A 25,728-nucleotide genomic window follows, 5' to 3' on the forward strand; every position below is an offset into this window, starting at 1 on the left:
ACTTTAGCGAAGCTCCACCGTTTCTCTTTCTGTCCCATATATGTATACTAAGCCTCAATGGGAATATACGCAAACATTGATGTAATATATACCTCCACCGTATACATAACAACAAGTATATAATAGTATACGTAAAAATCTTCTACTACAACGCATCATCAGAGTTGTTTTTTTTTTTTTTTTTTTGTGAGTAATTTCAAGTTGTTTGTAAATGTGATTCCTAGGCCCATTCTTATTCCTTTTTTTTACCGTGTTATGGCAGCTCTTATTGCTTACTGAAGTGCAATGGGTATAAGGACGAGTATCATTATCCTTGTAGTTAAGTTTGAGCAAATATTTGTATAATTGTAGTTTCCAAAGAGTTATGACAAAAATGTTACAAAAGAATATCAGCGATTTTTTGTTTAAAGGTAAACATTCTCATAAAATAAAATGGCAACAAATTGCTTTTTTTTTTTCTTCCCATAAAACTATAGCATTATAAAGAGATGTTGTGGAAGATGAACATATGTGTGTATATATATTGATAATAGTTTTTTTTTTTAATTTTGAATCTGGTTAACCCAATGCAGTAAAATCATGATTGGCTTTGAAGATAATTAGAAGAATGTCGTTATTTTAATTATATGCAAGTGGTTTTTAAAGACATAGGAATTTCCGGGTTGTATGCGTCATAAGGGGTGTAGAGCTCCCCCTACTTCCACATTGTAGTGATTTCTGTCAAATTATAGTATGAGGTCGGAGGAGCTAAACTTTAAAAGGTTTCGAATGCTTTTTTTAATACTTTTAGTTTACATTGAGGCTCTCTTTATATTACTTGTATTAAATATCTTCTGTAGGAAGTCTTTCAACCCTGAAAACTCAAAATACAAATTTTCAGCCTCATGGATTGTAAAATGTGCCAACGATCAGGGAGTAATTTATATAAGGAACATATATTGATAACTTTTTTTCATAAAGGGGTAATAAGAACTAGAAATTTCAAATTATGGCGAAATTAAATGGATAATATGACCACAAACATGATGAAAATAATTGAAAGCGGTTTTTACCATTATGCAGTGGGCTATACCAAAAGTGGACCGATATGAATTATTTTTTAAGCCAATGATTCTTGAACTAGTCCAAAGCCTTAGATCAAATATCAAATGTTTATATTTAATGTTGCGAAATATAGCTCAAAATATTGGAACCCATTTTGGTAAATGGGATAATGACTCTAAAATAGTTTGTCCTGAGAACAAAAAAAAAAAACTAGTTTGTGGTCTTGATCTACGAACTGTATACTGTATATATCATTTGATACGGCCAAAACGTGCCTCACCGAAATAACGGTTGTAGACCCTAGGTCTCTTTGCACCAAACCTGTTTTAGGAAATTTGGAGTTCATCTAGCGATGTCCGTCCGTCCATCCGTCGGTGTATCTGGTTGGTGCGCACGATAACTATGGAAGGGAGTATCCGATTTGGTCCAAACTTGGCACATCGTAATATTATTATCATACTTAGATTTTGTTCGAAAATGTACAATATTGGTCCACTCTTTTTTCTACCTCCCCCATAAAAGGGTTGTAAAAAAAAAACAAGTAAAAAAGCTGTAAGTTCGACCGGGCCGAACTTTTAATACCCTCCACCATTTGGTACAAATTTTTCAATTTCCAAAAAAAAAAAAAAAATACCGTTAAAAATTCTGTTAAAATCTTAAAAATACCGAATGCTTATACGACGACGTGGGCCTGCATAGGCAACTTTTGTCATAAATTATTACAATATTTAAATGCGAAACTTGAAGAAAAATCTGTTCGAATATGGGGGGTACCGTTATATGGGGGCTATACGAAGACGTGGACCTGCACAGACAATTTTCTGGCATGGGCTGAAGTATCCATTACGAACTTCACATGCGAAATTTGAAAGAATCCCTGTAAATAATGTCGCTAAAATCATTAAAATACCGAATATCAGGGGGTACCGTTATATGGGGGCTATATGAAGACGTGGACCTACATGGCTCATTTTTTGACTTTGGGTGAAGTATCCATTACGAACTTCAAATACCAAATTTGAAACGATTCCGGTAAACAATGTCGCTACAATCATCAAAATACCGAATAGATAATTTTCTGTCTTAGGCTCTAGTACCCATTACGAACTTCAAATACCAAATTTGAAATAATTCCGGTGAATAATGTCGCTAACATCATCAAAATACCGATTATCGGGAGGTACCGTTATATGGGGGCTATTTGATAACTTGGACCTACATGGCCCATTTACGAACTTAACCTGCCTACTGGGAAAATATACATGTGTGCAAAATTTTAGCCTTCTATCTCAATTTGTTCGAAAGATAGCGTGATTACAACAGACAGACAGACAGACAGACAGACGGACAGACGGACAGACGGACAGACAGACAGACACACAGACAGACAGACGGACAGACAGACAGACACACAGACAGACAGACGGATCAGTTATAAAGATAGTATAGATCGGACTATTTCTTCTGGTACCTCCCCACAAAGGGTCAAGGTTTTCAATAACCAAAACGATTATTAAATCCGAAATAAGCAACCGGTTCTCTTCATATTTTACACATCCCATTATTTCTACTAACACAAGATCCGCTGTAGATATGGCATATACCGGTCAACTCCTTCTGGTACCTCCCTACAAAGGAGCAAAATTTTAAATATCCATGAATCTCATAAAACGCGAAATTAACATCCGATTCCATTCATACTGTCGTATCTGTTATGCAGATGGTAGAGATCGTATAATTTCCTCTGGAACCTCTTTTTGAAAAAAGAAAACACTCAAATAAATTGAAATATGAATCCAACTCTCTGCAAATTTCACAAATGCAAAAATTTTTGCTAAAACAGGATCTGTTGTGAAGATGATATATATCTGCGAACCCCTTCTAGTACCTCACCCACAAAGGGTCACAATTTTCAATACTTTTATCTGTCATAACTTGCGAAATATGTTAGCGATTCGTTACAACGTATAATATCATATTTATTTATGTCCGACAATATTTGCCAAATGGACAATATTGGTCCATTCCTTCGGAACCTACTCCATAGAGGGTCAAAAATTTAAATAATCATAACAGAAGTTGAAATATAATTAAATAATCGAATATTAGCTAAGGGTTAATATTTATCGACAAAACCTGGCTGAAACTTTTTTAACTTGTTTTAGATCTTCTTTTATTTACTGGCGGATTTTCCCCTTAGTTGTCGCAAAAAAAATGGAATTTGTCTCACTGGCATATTAATCGGAGTAATATTGCCGAAGACACAATTTAGAGGTTAGAGAGGTTATTAGATGGTTATTTTAAGTTTGAGGTAAAAACAAAATGATTAATTTAATATACCATTCGTAGGAGTCTTTGAGTGGGGCACGATACATCTTCACCTTCCAAAACATTGACCTATTCCTATTCATTTATTCCAATACAAATTTAAGATATTTTGGAAACTTTTGAAAAGGATTACCCCGGGCGGGGTTTGTGACTCAATTGAAGGTTGGTCGGTCGGTGTGTGACCCAGCTATTTTTATTGTAATAGAATAACAAACTAAAATGGTGGGTGTCTTGCCTAGTCCAACATATCACCCTGTGCTTTTTTTAACATGGTGTTATTCAAGTAGTTTATAGCACTGTGCGAAACAAAACATAAAAGTTACAAGGAAATTATATTGAGGTGTATACGATGTAGGCCTACATAGGCATTGTTTGTCATAATCTATTACCATATTCAAATTCGTAACTTGAAATAAACGTGAATAATGAATAAATGTTGAATAATGTTGCTAAAATCATCAAAATATCGTATATAGGGAGGTACCGTTATATCGGAGCTGCACGAAGGCCTGGACCTGCATAGACAATTTTCTGTCACAGGCTGTAGCATCCATTACGAACTTCAAATACCACATCTCAAACAATTTCGGTGGGTATTGTACCTAAAATCGTCAAAATACCGAATATAGGGATGTACTGATATATGGGCCCTATACGAAGACCTGAACCAGCATAGATAATGTTCTGTCTTAGGGTGTAGTATTCAATTCGAACTTCAAATACCAAATTTGAAGCAATTCCGATGAATAATGTCGCAACAATCATCAAAATACCGAATATAGGGGGGTACCTTTATATAGGGGATATACGAAGATGTGGACCTGCACAGACAATTTTCTGTCTTAGGGTGAAGTATCCAATTCGAACTTCAAATACCAATTTTGAAACAATTCCGGTGAATAATGTCGCTAAATTCATTAAAATACCGAATATCGGGAGGTACCGTTATATGGAGGCTATATGAAGACGTGGACTTGCACAGACAATTTTCTGTCTTAGGATGTAGTATCCATTTCGAACTTTAAATACCAAATTTGAAACAATTCCGGTGAATAATGTCGCTAAAATCATTAAAATACCGAAAATCGGGAGGTACCGTTATATGGGGGCTATATGAAAACGTGGACCTACATGACCCATTTACGAACTTAACCTGCTTACTGGAATACTAACATGTGTGCAAAATTTTAGCCATCTATCTCAATTCATTCGAAAGATAGCGTGATTACAACAGACAGACAGACGGACAGACAGACAGACAGACGGACATGGCTAAATCGTCTTAGAATTTTACGCTGATCAAGAATATACAAACTTTGTTGGGTCTGACATGAGTATTTCAAGGAGTTACAAACGGAATGACAAAGTTAATATACCCTCCATAGAATGGTGGAGGGTATAAAAAAGAAGTAGTTCTCCTCTCTTCAACACTTATGGTCATGTTCGGATTAAAATTCCTCATAGTTCGTGTATTTAGGGTACATAGTGTCTTCGGCAATATTGCAGATGAAATTAAGAGAAGTATTTTGATATTAACCCTCAAGCGAGTCAATTGTGCATTAAAAAATTAACTGCATCAACGGTCCAAAAAAAAAAAAAAAAAAAAAAAAAAAAAAAAAAACCGAAAATATGTCCTAATTTTTTTGATCAATTTAGGCCTGGACTTTTTTCAAGTTGACGCCCGAAAGTAACAAAAAATATCGTTTCAGGTGAAAGAAGAAACTATCTACACAAAATCTCACTATAATTCTCAGAATAAACCAAGTACCACAATATTTTTGTTAACATTGATGCTAATATATTTTTAATTTGCGATAAAAATAGAAATTTATTTTCTCCAATAATTATAGTGAAATTTGATGAAGAATATTTTTGTCTTTGACATTAGCCTCTAAAATGATGCTTCATTGGAGATTTTTTTACAGACTCACACAAATTCGGCTTTGTCTTCAATATATATGAATTTCTGGCTGTTAGGTAAGATTTCGATTTTTTGATGTCTTCTAGGGCCTATAGTAGAATTTTATGATCATATTTTAAGGTTTTTGTTAACCCAACCATTTTTTTTTTTTGAAATTAGCGGTCTCTCTCTACTTAAAAATATATATTTGCTACATAGGTGTTATGAGCCCCCAGAAAAATGGCAATTTCGATCAAGTCTGTTAAATTTCGAACATTATGTATGTTTTGTGAAATTCCTTCTTATCAATTGCCATTTTATATCCTTCCATATGAAAAAATCACATATCTTGTTACTACAAAATTGCTGAATAAATAGATTTTATTCAGAAATTTATTAGCGGAAATTGATATTTTTTTTAGCTTTAAACTACACAATGACTACACATAGTTTCTTCTGATTATAACTGCAATGACTAGAGAAACACTTCCGCCTTAGGAATATGTCGTCATTGGTACGGATATTTCGGCCATGTCATCGTTATCCCTGTGGGAGCAGAAAAACACTCATAAGTATTATTTTAGAAAAAAAAAAACATTTTTAACTTCCTCTACTCACATATCATCGTCAATGCGTCGCAAAAACTGCTGGACCTGTTGATTCTTACCCAACAATGCATACATGGCACCGAAACCATGAAAGGCCACAAAAAGACATACCACATAGTTGATATGTGTGTAATCCCTGCGATAATAGTTGATTACAAACGAACAAATGCAGACGAGCCAGGCGAACAGGGTATAGCCGACAAATATCCAAAATGATTGGAAACTGAAAGCGGAGAAAAAGAAAGGACTTTAAGTAATGTTTATTAAATTTATTACTACACTGTGTTACAAAGTAGAACGAAAAATAGAAGATAGGAATACTTTGACTTTCTAAAGGAACATTTTAACCATATTAACCATAAAAAAATCACCAAAAAAAACCCTTTGTCATCAAAAGAATTCTCGTATTGTTCTCTGTAAGACACCATATGACTAAAATGAATGGATCCAAGGAATCTTAATTTAAACATTTTAAAAAATGTTGATGAGGTGTTGGGATGTCTATTCAGATTATTTTTAAAAACATTCAAAACTTCGATACACGCGTTTTCTATTTTTAATTCAAATTTGATAATCTACTGGGGTTTTCTTCCACAATTATGAAAAAAAATGTGTAATGTGGTACCAAAACAGTGCGATCAATACCTATATCTGCATTAATTTTAATCAAATATGACAGACTTGCGGATTACTACGAATTTTAATGGGGATCATTCCCAGGCCATAAAATTCAAGAACTCCAGGGCATTCTATTTCAAAATATATTCTCTCCGAAGAAGATTTGAAAAAATCTTCTTTTTTTAGCTGACCTCTAACGGCTACTCATTTATAGAGGGACTCAAAATGACGTCCATCCTTAGAAGACTTCTAAAAATCTTTAAGACAAAAAGCGTTTTCATCTCTAGAATGTCTCAAAAGGAAGTTTATGCCCTGCAATGCTAAATGCCTTGAAAACTAAAAAAAAAGACTTTTGTCTATAGAAGTGGTTCTATTTCTAGAACACTTCGAAATGAACTTCTTTTTTTCTTTAGAAGGCCACATAGATCTTTTACATATAGTAGACCTAAAATGGTTAATGCCTGGAAGACTTCTGAAGGTCTAATTTTTTCTGAAAACCTTTAAAGTTGTTCTCTCCATAAAAGACCTTGAATGGTCTTCAAACCAAAGTCACCAAAATAGGTTTTTGGTCTCTCAGCCTCAGAATATCTCCTCTCCATAGAAGACTTTAAAACGTCTTATATTCATAAAATGCCTCAGAGAATCTTCTTTTCACAGAAGACCTCAAAGGGTCTTTGATTCAGTGGAGACATCAAAAGGTCTTCGATGGGAGACCTCAAAGGTCTTCCAATCATGATTGGGTCTTCCATCCATAGAAGTCATCCAAGTCGTCCATACATAGAAGAAATCAAAAAGACCTACAACAATAGAAATCGTTAAAATGTCTTCTGTCCGTAGAATATCCTAAACAGTTTCATCCATAGATGCCCTGAAAAAATGTTCGATCCAAATAGGATCTTGAAAGAATTCAATCTATAGAAAACCACAGTGGGTCTTTAGTCTTTACCACCCCTCAATTGGTCTTTAAGCCATAGGGCTCTCAAAGTGTATTCGATCCATAGAGGAGCTTAACGGTTCTTCGATCCATTAAAGCCCTCAAAGGGTCTTCTATTTACATCCATAGAAAACTTCAAAGGTCTTCGAATACAGACCAGGTCTTCGATTCATAGAAGTCCTCCAAGTGTTCCATACATAGAAGACCACAAAAGGACGTCCATCTATAGAAGTCATTAAAAGATCTTATGTCCATAGAAGACCCTAAAGAGTCTTCCATCCATAGATGATCTCAAAAGGTCCTCGAATCAAAGAGGGCTTCGGAGGAACTCAACCCATAGAAGACCACAGTGGATCTCAAAATGTTTTACATCTATACGAAACCTCAAAGGTCTTTGAATCATGATCGGGTCTTTGATCCATAGAAGTCTTCCAAGTCTTTCATACATAGAAAAACCAAAAAAGGACATACATCAATAGATGTCGTTAAAATGCCTTCTGTCCGTAGAATATCCTAAGCAGTTTCATCCATAGATGTCCTCAAAAAGTGTTGGATCCAAATAAGACCTCGAAGGAGTTCATTCTATAGAAAACCAGAGTGGGTCCTCGAATCAAAGAGGTCCTCGAAGAAACTCAACCTCAGTCCTCAACAGCTCTCAATGGCCCGTTACGTCATACGACTCTCGAAGTGTCGAGCAATAGAAGAGCTCAAAGGTCCTCATATTCTAAACAGTCTTTCATCCTCAAAAAGTCTGCGATCCAAAGAGAACCTTGAAGGAATTCAATACATAGAAAGCCTTTAGTCCCCAACAGCCCTCAATGGGTTATTAAGCCATAGGGCTCTCAAAGTGTATTCGATCCATAGAGGAGCTCAAAGGTCCCTCGATCCATAAGAGCTCTCAAAGGGTCTTTCACTTATAGAAGATCTCGAAATATCTTACATCCATAGAAAACCTCAAAGGTCCTCGATTCCATAACAGGTCTTCGATCCATAGAAGTCCTCAAAGTTTTCTGTACATAGAAGACCACAAAAGGACGTCCATCTATAGAAATCATTAAAAGGTCTTATGTCCATAGAAGACCCTAAAGAGTCTTCCATCCATAGATGATCTCAAAAGGTCCTCGAATCAAAGAGGGCTTCGGAGGAACTTAACCCATAGAAGACCACTGTGTACCTTTAGTCCTCAAAGCCCTCAATGGGTCGTGAAGCCATATGACCTCCAAGTGTCTTCGATTCATAGGTCATAAGTCATTCGCCCTTAAAAGCTCTCAAAGAGTATTCTATTCATAGAAGACCTCAAAATGTCGCACATCTATAGAAGACTTCAAAGATCTTCGAATCATGATCGGGTCTTTGATTCATAGAAGTGCTCCAAGTCTTCCATACATTGACGAATTTAAAATGACCTACGTCCATAGAAGTCATTAAAAAGTCTTCTATCCATAGAATATCCTAAACTGTCTTCCACCCATAGATGATCTCAAAACGTCTTTGATCCAAAGAGAACATTGAAGGAATTCAATACATAGGAAGCCACACTGCGTCTTTAGTCCTCAACAGCCCTCAATGAGTTTTTAAGCCATTGGGCTCTCAAAGTGTTTTCGATCCATAGAGGAACTCTAAGGTCCTTCGATCCATAAAAAAACTCTCAAAGGGTCTTCTATTTATAGAAGATCTAAAAATGTCTTACGTTGATAGATGACCTCAAAAGATATTCGATCCAAAGGGGATCTCGAAGGAATTCTATTTATAGAAGGTCACAGTGGGTTTTCCTCAACAGACTCCAATGGATCTTCAAGCCATACGGCTTTCAAAGAGTCTCTCATCTATAGAAGAGTTAAAAGGTTATTCGATCCATAAAAGTCCTCATAAGGCTCTTCGTTCTGTAGAAGACCTAAAATGGAAATCGATCCATGGAAAATCTCATTGGGTCTTCGATTCATAGCAGACATCAAAGGGTTTTCAATACATTTTGCACTATTCTTGGTTAAATTCAAAAGCTAACCTATCCATTGATACCCCCATCCATATTTTCAATATCTATCTATATTTTCAATATTCGAATAGCGATTTCTCACCACTTACCAATTATGAGTTGTAAATACGGACATTTTACTCGAATCTCCATTTGTCATTTCGCCTATTCTCAACAAAGATAGAATATAAAAAATTCCACTGAAAATACATGCCAGTAAAATCGGTGCATAGAAGTAGACAATAATCGAATAGTTGCGTGCTGAAATAAGTACAAACGAAAAAAAAAATATATATTATTCGAAATTAAAGATCCTGTTCCCATTCTACTTACGATCAAACCAACAAATATCGCTACCAAACACCGGCCGATTGTTGTAACTGGTATAGCTGACAAAAAAGGACCAGCATGCCGTGATCAGCACCGTGGGAAAGAACATAAACCAAAACATCAGCTTACTCAACAGAATGCCAAAGAAACTCAAATAAAAATTAAAACTGATAAAAGTTAAAATATAAAACGACAGAATCAAGTAGAGCATTGCAAAAATAGCTGGAAAAGAAATGTCGATTTTTAATAAATATACTAGCATTAGCTTTATCTTACGCTTAACACTTACGTATTTTGCTACAGGCATATTTTGTCATATCCATCGGATTGGTCAATGTCAAATGGGCCAATAGAGAATATCCAATTATTATGCATAGAGTGTATGTTTTTATGGCAACGCCGTAAAATGTATTTCTCAACTCTGTGCACAGCAGATACATGAAGAGTACAATTATCATACAGATGACCGTAATGATGAGACCTGCAACAAAATGGAAAACATATTAAAAATAAATAAAAAATAATAGTGAAATAGGAAACATATATCTACGCTCAATATAAGGTTTGAGTTTAGTTGTATGTAGTCCTATGTAGCGATGTGAAAACTTTGGTCTATGTTGTGAAATCTATCGACATGCATCATCTTCACGCTAGACTAGTGCGACCAAGTAAAAAAGCAGTTAAATTTGGATATTTTCAAAAAAAAAAAAAAAAAAAATAATAATAATAATAATAATAATAATAATAGTAATAATAATAATAATAATAATAATAATAATAATAATAATAATAATAATAATAATAATAATAATAATAATAATAATAATAATAATAATAATAATAATAATAATAATAATATAATAATAATAATAATAATAATAATAATAATAATAATAATAATAATAATAATAATAATAATAATAATAATAATAATAATAATAATAATAATAATAATAATAATAATAATAATAATAATAATAATAATAATAATAATAATAATAATAATAATAATAACAATAATAATAATAATAATAACTAATAATAATAATAATAATAATAATAATAATAATAATAATAATATAATAATAATAATAATAATAATAATAATAATAATAATAATAATAATAATAATAATAATAATAATAATAATAATAATAATAATAATAATAATAATAATAATAATAATAATAATAATAATAATAATAATAATAATAATAATAATAATAATAATAATAATAATAATAATAATAATAATAATAATAATAATAATAATAATAATAATAATAATAATAATAATAATAATAATAATAGAATCTTAAAATACAGAATGTAACCTGCAGAGGCAACTTTTGTCATAAGCCATTACAATATTCAAATACGAAACTTAAAACCAGCAAAGAAAGTCTTCAAGTCGGGCGGGGCCGACTTCATGATACCCTACACCACTTTGCTAATTTAGTAGAGCTGCGCATGACAGTTAAAAGTTTTTATGGGAGAATTCAATCATACACGCTATGATTACAATTATAATTTAAAGTTCAAAGGAATAAATATGCCGAAGCATTTGTACCTTTTAAATTCGGACTTGTATTGCGCATTTGGTGCACAATTAATTTGAAATCGGATAAAAATATATATGGGAGCTATATCCAAATCTGAACCGATCTCGATAAAATTTGGCAAAGATATTTCTGAGCTTTATTTGATATATTTCCCTGAATATCGTTGTTACGGAGTGCATATTACGGCTGTGGGTAACAAATATGACAAATCGGATGAACAATATATATGGGAGCTATAACTATATCTGAACCGATCTTCACCAAATTTGGCATACTACCTTCTAGACTAAATTCGGTCGTATGTGTCAAATTCCATCCCATTTGGACAAATATTAGACGTTTGGTGCACAATAAATTGTAAATCGGACGAAGTTATATATGGAAGCTATATCCAAATCTGAACCGATCTCGATAAAAGTTAGCAAAGGTATTTCTGAGCTGCATTTGATATATTTCCCCAAATATTGTTGTTACAGAGTGCATATTACGGCTGCGGAGGACAAAAATAACAAATCGGATGAACAGTATATATGGCAGCTATAGCTATATCTGAACCAATCTTCACCAAATTTGACATACTAGCTTCTAGACTCAATTCGGTCGTAAGTGCCAAATTTCATCCAATTTGGGCAAATATTAGACTTTTGGTGCACAATAAAAATTAAATCGGACGAAGTTATATATTGGAGCTATATCCAAATCTGAGCCGATCTCGATAAAATTTAGCCAATGTATTTCTGAGCTGTATTTGATATATTTCCTTAAATATTGTTGTTACAGAGTGCATATTACGGCTGCGGAGGACAAAAATAACAAATCGGATGAAAAATATATATAGGGGAGCTATAGCTATATCTGAACCGATTTCGATCAAATTTAGCATACTTATTTTCAGGATCGTACGTGCAAAATTCCATGCTATTCGGACTGATATTACACGTTTGGTGTACAATAAAAGGAAAATCGGACGAAGATATATATGGGAGCTATATCTAAATTAGGGTTCGTCCTTGGGCCAAACAAATTATTTGTGCAAAATTTCATCTGGATAGGGCAATAAATGCGAACTGTACTTTGTTTACAAAAATATATGGACCGACGGACGGACGGACGGACATGCATAAATCAACTCAGAATGTGATTCTATGCAGATCATCAAAAGGAACTATGGGTCTATCTCGTTTCCTTTTGCCTGTTACAAACAAATGCACAAAGACATAATACCCTGACCACCTCGTGGTGTACCCTCCACCATAGTATGGATGGTATATTAAGTTTGTCATTCCGTTTGTAACACCTCAAAATACACACACAAGAATATATATATACACAAAGTATATATATTCTTGATGAGCATAAAATTCTATGTCGATTTAGCGATGTCCGTTCGTCTATCCGTCTGTGGAAATCACTCTAGCTTCCGAACGAATTCATGTAGATTGATAAAACGTTACTCAAATGTATGTTATGTCTGCAGGACTTTTTGTATTGAAAATGGGCTATGTAGGTCCACGTTTTGGTATAGCCCCCATATAACGGTACCTCCCGATATTCGGTATTTTGATGATTTTAGCGACATTATTCACCGGAATTGTTTCAAATTTGGCATTTGAAGTTCGTAATGGATACTACAGCCAAGAACAGAAAATTGTCTTTTCAGGTCCACGTCTTCGTATAGCTGTCATATAACGGTACCACCCGATATTCGGCATTTTAATGATTTTAGCGACATTTTTCACCGGAATTGTTTCAAATTTGGCATTTGAAGTTCATAATGGATACTACAGCCTAAGACAGAAAATGTTCTGTCCAGGTCCACGTCTTCGTATAGGTTTCATATACCGGTACCTCCCGATATTCGGTATTTTAATGATTATATCTACATTAATACCGATTGTTTTTAAGTTTCGCATTTGAATATTGTAATGGCTTATAAGAAATGTTATCTATATAGCCCCTTACATTTGACAGCTACATTCGGTATTTTTAAGATTCTAACAGAATTTTTTAACGTATTTAATTGTTTTTGAGAATTGCCAAATACGTTCCAAATGGTGGAGGGTATTGTTATTGTCATAGGCTGTAGTTCCCATTTCAAATTCTAAATATGAAATTTGAAACAACTCCGGTGAATAATGTCCCAAAATCGTCAAATCGTCAAAATCGAATATCGGGGATACCGTTGTCTATACCATATCGTTGACCTATATAGACATTTCTCTTCCAGGGCACTATGGGGCCGAAGGCATATTTTTGAGGTAACATATCACAGGGACGAGGTAGAGCTTGCAAATTTCGTTTTTTAAACGCTAGTTGTGATGAGAACATCTGCCGAATTTTTTTGAAATAGGCAAGAAGATTTGAGATTTATGCACTTCAGAGTCGTGATATGAACTCTATAACAGCGATATTCGATACGAGGTATCAGATCAAGCTTAGAAACACTTTTGACAAATTTGGTCAAAGTCGGTTCAGATTTACATATAGCTCCCATATATTCCGCGAACGGGATGCATATTTCGGAGTTTATGATCGTTTTGGTTATTCACTTTGACTTTAAATTTCGCGTATTATGAGCTTCATGGGCATTCGAAATTTTGACCCTTTGTTGAAGGTACCAGATGGAGTGGAGCGATACTGTACATTTACGCACTTGACTTTGCACTGATGCAAATATTAGAATTTGTAAAGTTGGAGCAAAATCATAATCCTTTCTCTGTCCGTGCAGTGAAATATTTTTCTTTTTTTATACCCTCCACCGTACTATGGAGGGTATATTAATTTTGTCATTCCGGTTGTAACTCCTCGAAATATTCATGTCAGACCCAACAAAGTATATATATTCTTGATCAGCGTAAAATTCTAAGACGATTTAGCCATGTCCGTCTGTCTGTCTGTCTGTTGTAATCACGCTATCTTTCGAAAAAATTGAGATAGAAGGCTAAAATTTTGCACACATGTATATTTTCCCAGTAGGCAGGTTAAGTTTGTAAATGGGCCATGTAGGTCCAAGTTATCATATAGCCCCCATATAACGGTACCTCCCGATATTCGGTATTTTGATGATTTTAGCGACATTATTCACCGGAATTATTTCAAATTTGGCATTTGAAGTTCGTAATGGATACTACAGCATAAGACAGAAAATTATCTGTGCAGGTCCACGTCTTCGTGTAGCCCCCATATAACGGTACCCCCCGATATTCGGTATTTTGATGATTTTAGCGACATTGTTTACCGGAATCGTTTCAAATTTGGTATTTGAAGTTCGTAATGGATACTTCATCCAAAGTCAAAAAATGAGCCATGTAGGTCCACGTCTTCATATAGCCCCCATATAACGGTACCCCCCGATATTCGGTATTTTAATGATTTTAGCGACATTTTTCACCGGAATTGTTTCAAATTTGGTATTTGAAGTTCGTAATGGATACTACAGCCAATGCCAGAAAATTCTCTGTGCAGGTCCACATCTTCGTATAGCCCCCATATAACAGTACCTCTCGATATTCGCTATTTTTATGATTATATCTACATTATTACCGATTGTTTTTAAGTTTCGCATTTGAATATTGTAATGGCTTATAAGAAATGTTATATAGACCCTAATTTGACAGCTACATTCGGTATTTTTATGATTTTAACAGAATTTTGTAACGTATTTAATTGTTTTTGAGAATTGCCAAATACGTTTCAAATGGTGGAGGGTATTGTTATTGTCATAGGCTGTAGTTCCCATTTCAAATTCTAAATATGAAATTTGAAACAACTCCAGTGAATAATGTCCCAAAATCGTCAAATCGTCAAAATCGAATATCGGGGATACCGTTGTCTATACCATATCGTTGACCTATATAGACATTTCTCTTCCAGGGCACTATGGGGCCGAAGGCATATTTTTGAGGTAACATATCACAGGGACGAGGTAGAGCTTGCAAATTTCGTTTTTTAAACGCTAGTTGTGATGAGAACATCTGCCGAATTTTTTTGAAATAGGCAAGAAGATTTGAGATTTATGCACTTCAGAGTCGTGATATGAACTCTATAACAGCGATATTCGATACGAGGTATCAGATCCAGCTTAGAAACACTTTTGACAAATTTGGTCAAAGTTGGTTCAGATTTACATATAGCTCCCATATATTCCGCGAACGGGATGCATATTTCGGAGTTTATGATCGTTTTGGTTATTCACTTTGACTTTAAATTTCGCGTATTATGAGCTTCATGGGCATTCGAAATTTTGACCCTTTGTTGAAGGTACCAGATGGAGTGGAGCGATACTGTACATTTACGCACTTGACTTAGCACTGATGCAAATATTAGAATTTGTAAAGTTGGAGCAAAATCATAATCCTTTCTCTGTCCGTGCAGTGAAATATTTTTCTTTTTTTATACCCTCCACCATACTATGGAGGGTATATTAATTTTGTCATTCCGGTTGTAACTCCTCGAAATATTCATGTCAGACCCAACAAAGTATATATATTCTTGATCAGCGTAAAATTCTAAGACGATTTAGCCATGTCCGTCTGTCTGTCTGTCTGTCTGTTGTAATCACGCTATCTTTCGAAAAAATTGAGATAGAAGGCTAAAATTTTGCACACATGTATATTTTCCCAGTAGGCAGGTTAAGTTTGTAAATGGGCCATGTAGGTCCAAGTTATCATATAGCCCCCATATAACGGTACCTCCCGATATTCGGTATTTTGATGATTTTAGCGACATTATTCACCGGAATTATTTCAAATTTGGCATTTGAAGTTCGTAATGGATACTACAGCATAAGACAGAAAATTATCTGTGCAGGTCCACGTCTTCGTGTAGCCCCCATATAACGGTACCCCCCGATATTCGGTATTTTGATGATTTTAGCGACATTGTTTACCGGAATCGTTTCAAATTTGGTATTTGAAGTTCGTAATGGATACTTCATCCAAAGTCAAAAAATGAGCCATGTAGGTCCACGTCTTCATATAGCCCCCATATAACGGTACCCCCCGATATTCGGTATTTTAATGATTTTAGCGACATTATTTACAGGGATTGTTTCAAATTTCGCATGTGAAGTTCGTAATGGATACTTCAGCCCATGCCAGAAAATTGTCTGTGCAGGTCCACGTTTTCGTATAGCCCCCATATAACGGTACCCCCCATATTCGGTATTTTGACGATTTTAGCTACATTATAAACAGATTTTTCTTCAAGTTTCGCATTCAAAAATTGTAATAATTTATGACAAAAGTTGCCTATGCAGGCCCACGTCGTCGTATAAGCATTCGGTATTTTTAAGATTTTAACAGAATTTTTAACGTGTTTTATTTTTTGGAAATTGCCAAATTTGTACCAAATGGTGGAGGGTATTAAAAGTTCGTCCCGGCCGAACTTACAGCTTTTTTACTTGTTTAATTTCGACCTTTTTCACCTTTGTTGGGGCGGTACCATATGAAGTTGTCCCATATCTACCATCTTTGTAGAAATATTTCGATATGTTAAATTTGAAGATACATAATCGGACTCTTATGTCATATTTTATAAGAGTTATGATTATTAAAAGTTCACCCTTTGTGGTAGAGGTAACCTGATGAAGTAGACCCATATTGTCCATTTTCGCAACCGACGCAAATTTTTTTAATGAAAAATTTCATCTTTTGTTTGGTAGGTACCAGAAGAAGTGGAACGATATCACCCATCTCCCAATTCGATTTAATTTTGACAGTAGTTTTAAGATATACCGGATACTCACTTCGAGAGTTATCGTGGGCACCAGCCAGACAGACGGACATCCCTAGATCGACTATAAATGACCAGGGTCTAAATCCGTTATTTCGATTAGGAACGTTTTGCTATATGCCGTCTGCTTTTATGTATACGCGGAGTTGATGACTATAACTCGTACTCAGCAACCTTAGTAAGTACGAACTAAGGAGAGATTGTATGAACTAATATCAGAGCGTAAATATGGCTTGTTTTCTGTAACGTCTTGCAAGAGTTCTCATGGTGCTTCGTCCACCCTATATTTTAAAAGTAATTATTAATAAAGCAAAAATTGCAATATAAGCAAAGGTAGGTCAATTATTTCTAGATTTTGTTAAAAAATCAACAAATAATACCGCAATTGTGGGTAAAAATGATTGGAATTTACAAAATAATAACAATATGCAACAAACTTTTTTTCTATAATCAACAAAAAAATTCACAACCAGCATTAAAATTCATCTGACACTACGTCATTAGTTGTTATTGTAGAAACATTGAAATAAATCTTTCAATAAATAAATCTTTTAAACATAAGGAAACAACAGCATTTGTTGTTATTTGTTCTGCCAGCAATTCAATATATTTTTGCTGTTTATTTACACAGATTTTTGTTTTTCATTTTCAACAACTCAACTTCACAACAGCTAATGCTGCTCACAAATTGATTCCGTCTATTTTGACGCCATCGGAGGAGATCATTGCTCGCTTTTTTCAATTTCGATGGCCATTAATCGATCAGAGGAATATTTGACAAGAATCTTTCTGCAGGAATGTGATTTTTTTTTAGCATTTTTTTACCACATTTAACGAACGCACCCATCATCTGGATTTATTTTCCAGAGATGTGTATTATATTCAGACGTACATAGATCAACGCCCTCGTATAAATCACATTAAATTTTGAATATTTGAATATTTTATGAAATGTCAATGATTGGAAACTGAAAATCATTAAACGATGACCTTGCTATGGTCGTCTTTGGAAGTTTTTCAAGTTATTTTATATGCAAAATACCTTCTAAGGGTTTACTAGAGACAAAAGACCTACACAGAGAGGATATCTTCCATAGACAGAAAAACTTTTGAACATGTTCTATAGATAGGTGACCACTATAAGGTCTTCTTTAAACCGAAGGCCTTTTAAGCGCTTCTATAGACAGAAGACGCCTTAAAGGTGTTGTCTTAAGCTCTTCTATACACGGAAGACCTTCCACAGATCTTCTGTAAAAGAAATAAAGTTAAAAGTATCAGCCGGTTCCGCCAACAGATTTATACCCTCAGCCAACGTACGATTATTATACCCTACACCACAAGGTGGTCTTGGTATTATGTCTTTGTGCATTTGTTTGTAACAGTCAAAAGGAAACGAGATAGACGCATAGTTCCTTTTGATGATCTGCATAGAATCACATTCTGTGTCGATTAATGCATGTCCGTCCGTCGATCCATGTATTTTTGTAAACAAAGTACAGTTCGCATTTATTGCCCTATCCAGATGAAATTTTGCACAAATAATTTTTTTGGCCCAAGGACGAACCCTATTCAAATTGGAGATAATCGGTCAAAATGTATATATAGCTCCCATATATATCTTCGCCCGATATGCCTTTTATGGTGCACCAAAGGTGTAATATCAGCCCGAATAGTATGGAATTTGCACATACAACCAAATTAGGCCTGAAAATAAGTATGTCAAATTTGATCGATATATATATATATAGCTCCTATATATATTGTTCATCCGATTTGTTATTTTTGTCCTCCGCAGTCGTAATATGCACTCTGTAACAACAATATTTGGGGAAATACATCAAATACAGCTCTGAAATACATTTGCTAAATTTTATCGAGATCGGTTCAGATTTCGATATAGCTCCCATAAATAACTTCGTCCGATTTACTTTTTATTGTGCACCAAACGTCTAATATTTGTCCAAATGGGATGGAATTTGGCACTTACGACCGAATTGTTTCCAGAAGCTAGTATGTCAAATTTGGTGAAGATCGGTTCAGATATAGCTATAGCTGCCATATATATTGTTCATCCGATTTGTTATATTTGTTACCCACAGCCGTAATATGCACTCCGTAACAACGATATTCGGGAAAATATATCAAATACAGCTCAGAAATATCTTTGCCAAATTTTATCGAGATCGGTTCTGATTTGGATATAGCTCCCATATATATCTTTATCCGATTTCAAATTAATTGTGCACCAAATGTGCAATAAAAGTCCGAATTTGAAAGATACAAATGCTTCGACATATTTAGTCCTTTGAACTTTAAATTATAAATATAATCATAGCATGTATGATTTAATTCTCCCATAAAAACTTTTAATTGTTATTCGAAGCTCTACTTAATCTAGTAGGGTATCACAAAGTCGGCCCCGCCCGACTTTAAGACTTTCTTTACTGGTTTTAATACAGATTTGGTCTATATTGGTTACTTCCTTCATTTTATATGAGATATGTGATAATTATTAGAAAATGGTAAAATGTGCGTGAGTTTCCAGATACAGTCGACCGAAGTATTCCATTTTCATACTTCATCTAATACAGATAAAAATATTGGTATGGGCAAAATTACAAAAAAAAAAAAACAAATAAAAAAGATCAGTCGGTTTTGCCGACATATGTATACCCTCAGCCAATGATCGGTTATTTAAAAATATGTGACTTCTGTTTTGAATATTCAAACTGTTGACCCTCTCTATAGTAGGTTCCGAAGGAGTGGGGCAATATTTCCATCTCGTATCGCACCTAAATAAATATCATATAACTATTGCGACGTGCTGTTATATTTATTACTCCCTTCAAAAGTTGCAAAGAATCCCTGACGGGTTTCGCAAGTTATGACAGATAAAAAGATTGAAAATTGTTATCATCTTCACAAATGATCTTGTGTTAGCAAAACTGTTTAGATTTGTAAAATTTGAAGCGAGTTGGATGTTTTTTTCGCTTTCTTCGAGTGCGCCGATATATCCCATCTTCACATTCATATCCTGTGTTAGGTGAAATAGTGGCATGTGCGAAATTTGAAGAGAACTGGATGCTTATTGAAAATGTTGACCCTTTGAGGGGGGATGTACCACAAGGAATGGTCCGATCTCTACCATCTTTATAACATATATTAGGATTCACAAAATAGGAGTAAAATCGGATTATCTATTCTCTTTCTGTGCAGTAAAACATTTTTTTGGAAATGCCGACTTTTCTAGGGGAGGTACCAGAAGAAGTGGACGGATAATGCCCATATCCGAACTCGATCAAAGTTTGATAACAAGGTTGCAATGTACCAAGTTTGGACTCCCTTCGAGAGTTATCGTGCGCACCAGCCAGAAACGGATTTTGTCCAAAGAGACCTAGGGTCTAAAACCGTTATTTCGATAAAGAACGTTTGAGCCGTTTCAAATGATATATCTAGCTATATGGCTGAACGTGTAAAAATGTTTTTATAGACATGTTACACCATGGGTCCTTTATGTACAAACAACTTTCCAAAGGTCTTCTAAAGAGAGAAACCTTCCAAAGTGGTCCTTCACCATATTTCTTCTAAAGACAAAAGTCTTTCCAAATGTCTTCAAACTTTACACATTCCTATGTTTCTGTCAACACTAGATCCCTCTTTAACACATACATCCTTTATATTTTAACTTTATATTTTAATGAAATATTCTAAATACCTAATACAAATTCTGAATCGGAACTTTGACCTATATTATCATTTTTTTTTTTTTGCAGAGAATTAGACACTTACCCTACCCACTTCGAATGCCAAATTTCAAATAATTCCGTGGGAAGATGAGGCAAATACAATTGAAACATCGAATTTTTAATACACATTAGTACTCTTCGTACCCTTCTACCTTCAAATTTTGAAAAATCCCTTTCCTATATATGTGAATCCCATAAGACAATTCAAGCGATCAGCGTAAAATTCTAAGACGATTTAGCCCTGTTGTAATAACGCTAGAGCCAAATCGAAGAAAGATACTAAGCTAACATTTTACACAGATCAGTGTTTTGTCTGCAGGCAGGTCAAGTTTGAAGATTTTAGGTACAATAGTCACCGAAATTGTTTGAAGTTTCGTAGTTTAAGTTCCTAATAGATACTACAGCTAGGTCTTCGTGCAGTCCTGATAAAAAGGCATCTCCCTATATTCGGTATTTTGACGAGTTTAGCTACATTATTCACAGGTTTTTTTGAAATGAAAATTGCAACAGGTCCATGTTTTCGTATGGAACCCAATAGAATGGTTATATTCGGTATTTTTAAGATTTAAACACAATTTTAAACGTGAAGGGTATCCAAAGTTCGGCCCGGCCGCTTTTTTACTTGTTTGTTTATGTTTTTTGCTGCTGCGCAAAAAACTCAATTGTTATCATTATTATTATTATTTTCTAGCTTTCTGGTAATGTAGAAGGAGTGCATGGTTGTAATTACTTTTGTTCCAGCGTTAATGCATAGGGTTCGTTGTTGTTATTAGTAGTTGTAGCAGTAAGATGTATGATAAGCTTACCAACATTTAGCCGATTATTAGTACTTACATATCGCATAAGTCCATTCGCGTACACCCAACGTAAAGGGGAATCTATCCGGAACACATGTCAATGGCTCCCAATGCCAAACGAAAGTCTCGTCATCTTTACCCTTTCGCGTCGCTAGTGGCGAATAACAATAATGTTTCGAGAAGTAACGCTGCTTGTGTATAATCGAACCATTTTCGTATAGCAACCAATTAACTCGATTATTGTCCTTCAAAACCAGGCTCATATTTTCGCAGGGTGCACCAATATTTACCAAAAAATGTGAACTGGAGTTAACAGCTATCGTCGAACCATTTCCAAAACGCACGGGCATTGCTTGTTGATCAAGGTTTGTTGTATCGTTGCTGGGTAGCGATTGACAGGCATTGTCCTGCAAGTTGTAATAGAAGCCAGGATTGCAACAGAATCTTATGCAGGGTTTCAGTTTGCACACACAAGCCCTCAGATGACGGGCCGTATTCACACGCTGCCCATTGACCATGATGAAGTCATAGATGGCCACCAAATCCGGTGGCACAACCATCCATTTGTAAATGTAACTGTGGTTGGAGGTCAATTCTTCGCCACTGCTGCTGCTGCTGGCCAAATGGGTCTCATGAGGATAGCTACCGGTTATATTTACGGTGTCCATAAAAGCGCAAGGGTACTGGGCACCCACACACCATGGGGCCAACATCAGCAACAGCAGGAGCGACGTTAGCATTGTTGGGTGTTCGATATTTTTGGAATTGATTTGTTTTTGATTTCGAGAAAACATTATTTTTTTTGTTGTTTTGTTTTGTGGATTTGTTTATTTTAGCCGGGCCAATGGAATAACTAAAAACAAAAATTTTCACAAAAAACGCGAAAAATACACAACAAATTTTAAACAAAGAAAAAATTGTTTGCTTCAAATTATTTTCCCTTTGGGGTTTTTTTGTTTAATTAATTAATTGAATTTTTTCTCATTTCTTTGTGTTAAGGCCACAATTTTTTTGGCTTCTTATTTTCTTAATTAATTTATCGTTGTTGTTGTTATTATTATGTTCCACTCGTTTGGCCACAAAATTTTCCGGTCACTATATTCACATATTGAATATTTTATTCCTCAACTGTTGCTTGTAACGAACCGATTGATATCAACAATGTTTGAGTAAATTATTAATCCTTCATTTCTTGACAAGTATCCTGTCGTTTATGTCACACAGACAGCAACAATTTGAAGGCGCGCACACACACATCCACACACACGCACACATCAATTTATGGTTAAAACAGTCTCGCGCGCACCCACTGATGACGCTATTGTTTGGAAATATTCAAATCCTTTTGCTGTTTGTGGCTCTCTTTCAAAGCTACATGATTCGCCCGTTAGGTCGTAAAAAGAAAACTACTATTTATCCTTTAGGTGTGCTGCTTTCATATTTCAAAGGAATGATGGGTTTATTGCCATATGACAGTTAAATTCCTTAAAGCGAGACGATATAAATGCCTTCGAACACCACGAATTGAATTTCGCACAACGAAGAAATACAACCAACTACTCCTGCCTCAATTTCGCCGCCAACTAAACGGTGGGGATCGTTTTGTCCATAGTCGTAGAGGGCAAACAGCAGCAGCAGCAGCAGCAGTGTTCGTGTCAAATTCGCCCAATCATTTCGTATCGTTTTGCCTTTGAACGAGGCAATCGTTTTTTCCCATACAATTTATGTGTCTATGTGTGAGTTAAGGTGAGTGCCCTACAGCTCATGGGGTATTGGTTGTGATATGACACTTGGTGGGCTTCAGGTTGTCGTAAGCGGTTCTTTTAGTTGGTCTCTATAGATCATTTAGGTCTTCTAAAAAAAGATCGATTGGGCCTATAAGAACGCCCATTCGTCCTCTATAAGAAGAACTAGTTGTCCTCTATAAGTAGACCCATTGGTGTTCTACAAGAAGACCGTTGGTCTTCCATAAGAAAAACTATTCGTCTTCTATAAGAAGATCCGTTGGTCCTCCATAGAAACATTGTTGGTCTTCCATAAAAAATGCCATTGGACTTCCATAAGAAGGCCCATTGATCTTCTATAAGAAGACCCATTCTTGTGGAAGACCAACGAGTCTTATAAAAAACCAACGGGTTAACATATATAAGACCAATGGGCCTTCTTTTAGAAGAAGACCAATGGGTCCTTTTATAGAAGAACAATGGACCTTCTTATAGTCTTTTTATACCCTCCACCATACTATGGAGGGTATATTAATTTTGTCATTCCGTTTGTAACTCCTCGAAATACTCATGTCAGACCCAACAAATTATATATATTCTTGATCAGCGTAAAATTCTAAGACGATTTAGCCATGTCCGTCTGTCTGCTGTTGTAATCTTTCGAACAAATTGAGATAGAAGGCTAAAATTTTGCACACATGTATATTTTGCCAATAGGCAGGATAAGTTCGTAAATGGGCCATGTAGGTCCAAGTTATCATATAGCCCCCATATAACTGTACCTCCCGATATTCAGTATTTTGATTATTTTAGCGACATTATTCACCGGGATTGTTTCAAATTTGGCATTTGAAGTTCGTAATGACTACTACAGCCTAAGACAGAAAATTATCTGTGCAGGTCCACGTCTTCGTGTAGCCCCCATATAACGGTACCCGCCGATATTCGGTATCTTGATGATTTTAGCGACATTCTTTACCGGAATCGTTTCAAATTTGGTATTTGAAGTTCGTAATAGATACTAAATCTTAAATCAAAAAATGAGCCATGTAGGTCCACGTCTTCGTATAGCCCCCATATAAGGGTACCCCCCGATTTTCGGTATTTTGATGATTTAAGCGACATTATTTAGCGAAATCGTTCCAAATTTAGTATTTGAAGTTCGTAATGGATACTACGGCCTAAGACAGAAAATTGTCTGTGCAGGTCCACATCTTCATATAGCCCCATATACCGTACCCCCCGATATTCGGTATTTTGCTGATTTTAGCGGCATTATTTATCGGGATTGTTTCAAATTTCGCATGTGAAGTTCGTAATGGATACTTCAGCCCATGCCAGAAAATTGTCTGTGCAGGTCCACGTTTTCGAATAGCCCTCATATAACGGTACCACCCCCCCCCATATTCGGTATTTTAATGATTTTAACTACATTATAAACAGATTTTACTTCAAGTTTCACATTTAAATATTGTAATAACTTATGACAAAATATGCAGGCCCCCGTCGTCGTATAAGAACTCGGTATTCTTAAAATTTTAACAGAATTTTTAACGGATTTTATTTTTTGGAAATTGCCAAATTTGTACCAAATGGTGGAGGGTATTAAAAGTTCGGCCCGGCCGAACTTACAGCTTTTTTACTTGTTTTTCTTACAGAAGACCAATTGGCCTTCTTCCTTTATACCAATGGGTATTCTATAAGAAAAACAGTTGGTTTTCTATAATAAGACCCATTGGTATAAAGGAAGACCTACAAGTCTTCTATAAGAAGGCCGATTGATCTTCTGTAAAATGAAGAAGAAGACTATAAGAAGTTCTATAAGAAGTCCGTTGGTCTTCCTTTATAAGAAGACCCGTTGGTCTCTATAGAAGGTCTATTGGTTCTATTTAAGAGGACCTCTTGGTCTTCTATAAAATGTATATTGTGTTTATATAAGAAGACCAATGGACATCTTGGTCTTTTATTAGAAGGCCTATTGGTCGTCTATAGGAAGACCCATTGGTTTTGTATAAGAAGGCCCGTTGGTCTTATACAAGAACATCCGTTCGTCTTCTGTAAGAAAAGAAAAGCTAATTGGTCTTCCATAAGAAAAGCAATTGGTCTTCTATAGGAAGGCCCGTTGGTCTGATGTAAGAAGATCCGTTGGTCTTCTATAAAAAAGCCATTGATCCTCTATAAGAAAAACCATTGGTCTTCTATAAGAAGGCCCATTGGAATAAAGGAAGACCTATTGGTCTTCTCTAAGAAGGCCGATTGGTCTTCTTTTATAAGGAGGCCCATTGGTCACCTATAAGAAGACCCATTGGTATAAAGGAAGATCTATTAGATTCTGTAAGAAGACCGATTGGTCTTCTGTAAAATGAAGGAGGCTATAAGAAGATCGTTGGTCTTCCATAAGAAAAATCATTGGTCTTCTATAAGAAGAC

General features: G+C 35.1%; 1 protein-coding gene across 2 annotated transcripts; it reads right to left on the reverse strand.

Annotated features, from left to right (window-relative positions):
• Positions 1–5,619: 5,619 nt before the first annotated feature.
• LOC101898033 (probable G-protein coupled receptor Mth-like 8) lies at positions 5,620–23,172 on the reverse strand. Of its 2 annotated transcripts, XM_059126412.1 has the most exons (7): positions 22,986–23,172; positions 21,613–22,428; positions 10,027–10,218; positions 9,741–9,959; positions 9,518–9,668; positions 5,891–6,103; positions 5,620–5,818 (listed from the first exon to the last, which is right to left on the reverse strand). In XM_059126412.1, exons 2-7 carry the CDS (start codon positions 22,367–22,369, stop codon positions 5,767–5,769), a joined length of 1,584 nt encoding a protein of 527 aa, XP_058982395.1. In that variant the 5' UTR covers positions 22,370–22,428; positions 22,986–23,172; the 3' UTR covers positions 5,620–5,766. The 2 variants fall into 2 exon arrangements, with proteins under 2 accessions (XP_058982395.1, XP_005187337.3); XM_005187280.4 differs by having other exon boundaries at positions 21,613–23,172.
• Positions 23,173–25,728: the final 2,556 nt, after the last annotated feature.

The sequence above is a fragment of the Musca domestica genome, unplaced genomic scaffold (genome assembly GCF_030504385.1).
Source record: "Musca domestica strain aabys unplaced genomic scaffold, Musca_domestica.polishedcontigs.V.1.1 38, whole genome shotgun sequence".
Lineage (NCBI taxonomy): Eukaryota > Metazoa > Arthropoda > Insecta > Diptera > Muscidae > Musca > Musca domestica.

Bases quoted from the DNA above. Each gene is read 5' to 3' on its own strand.
- LOC101898033 (XM_059126412.1), bottom strand. From the start codon at position 22,369: ATGTTTTCTCGAAATCAAAAACAAATCAATTCCAAAAATATCGAACAC. The intron at 9,669-9,740 runs GTAAGTAGAATG...TACTTATTTCAG, and splicing joins CGATATTTGTTGGTTTGATC to CACGCAACTATTCGATTATT. The intron at 5,819-5,890 runs GTGAGTAGAGGA...CTGCTCCCACAG, and splicing joins CGACGCATTGACGATGATAT to GGATAACGATGACATGGCCG.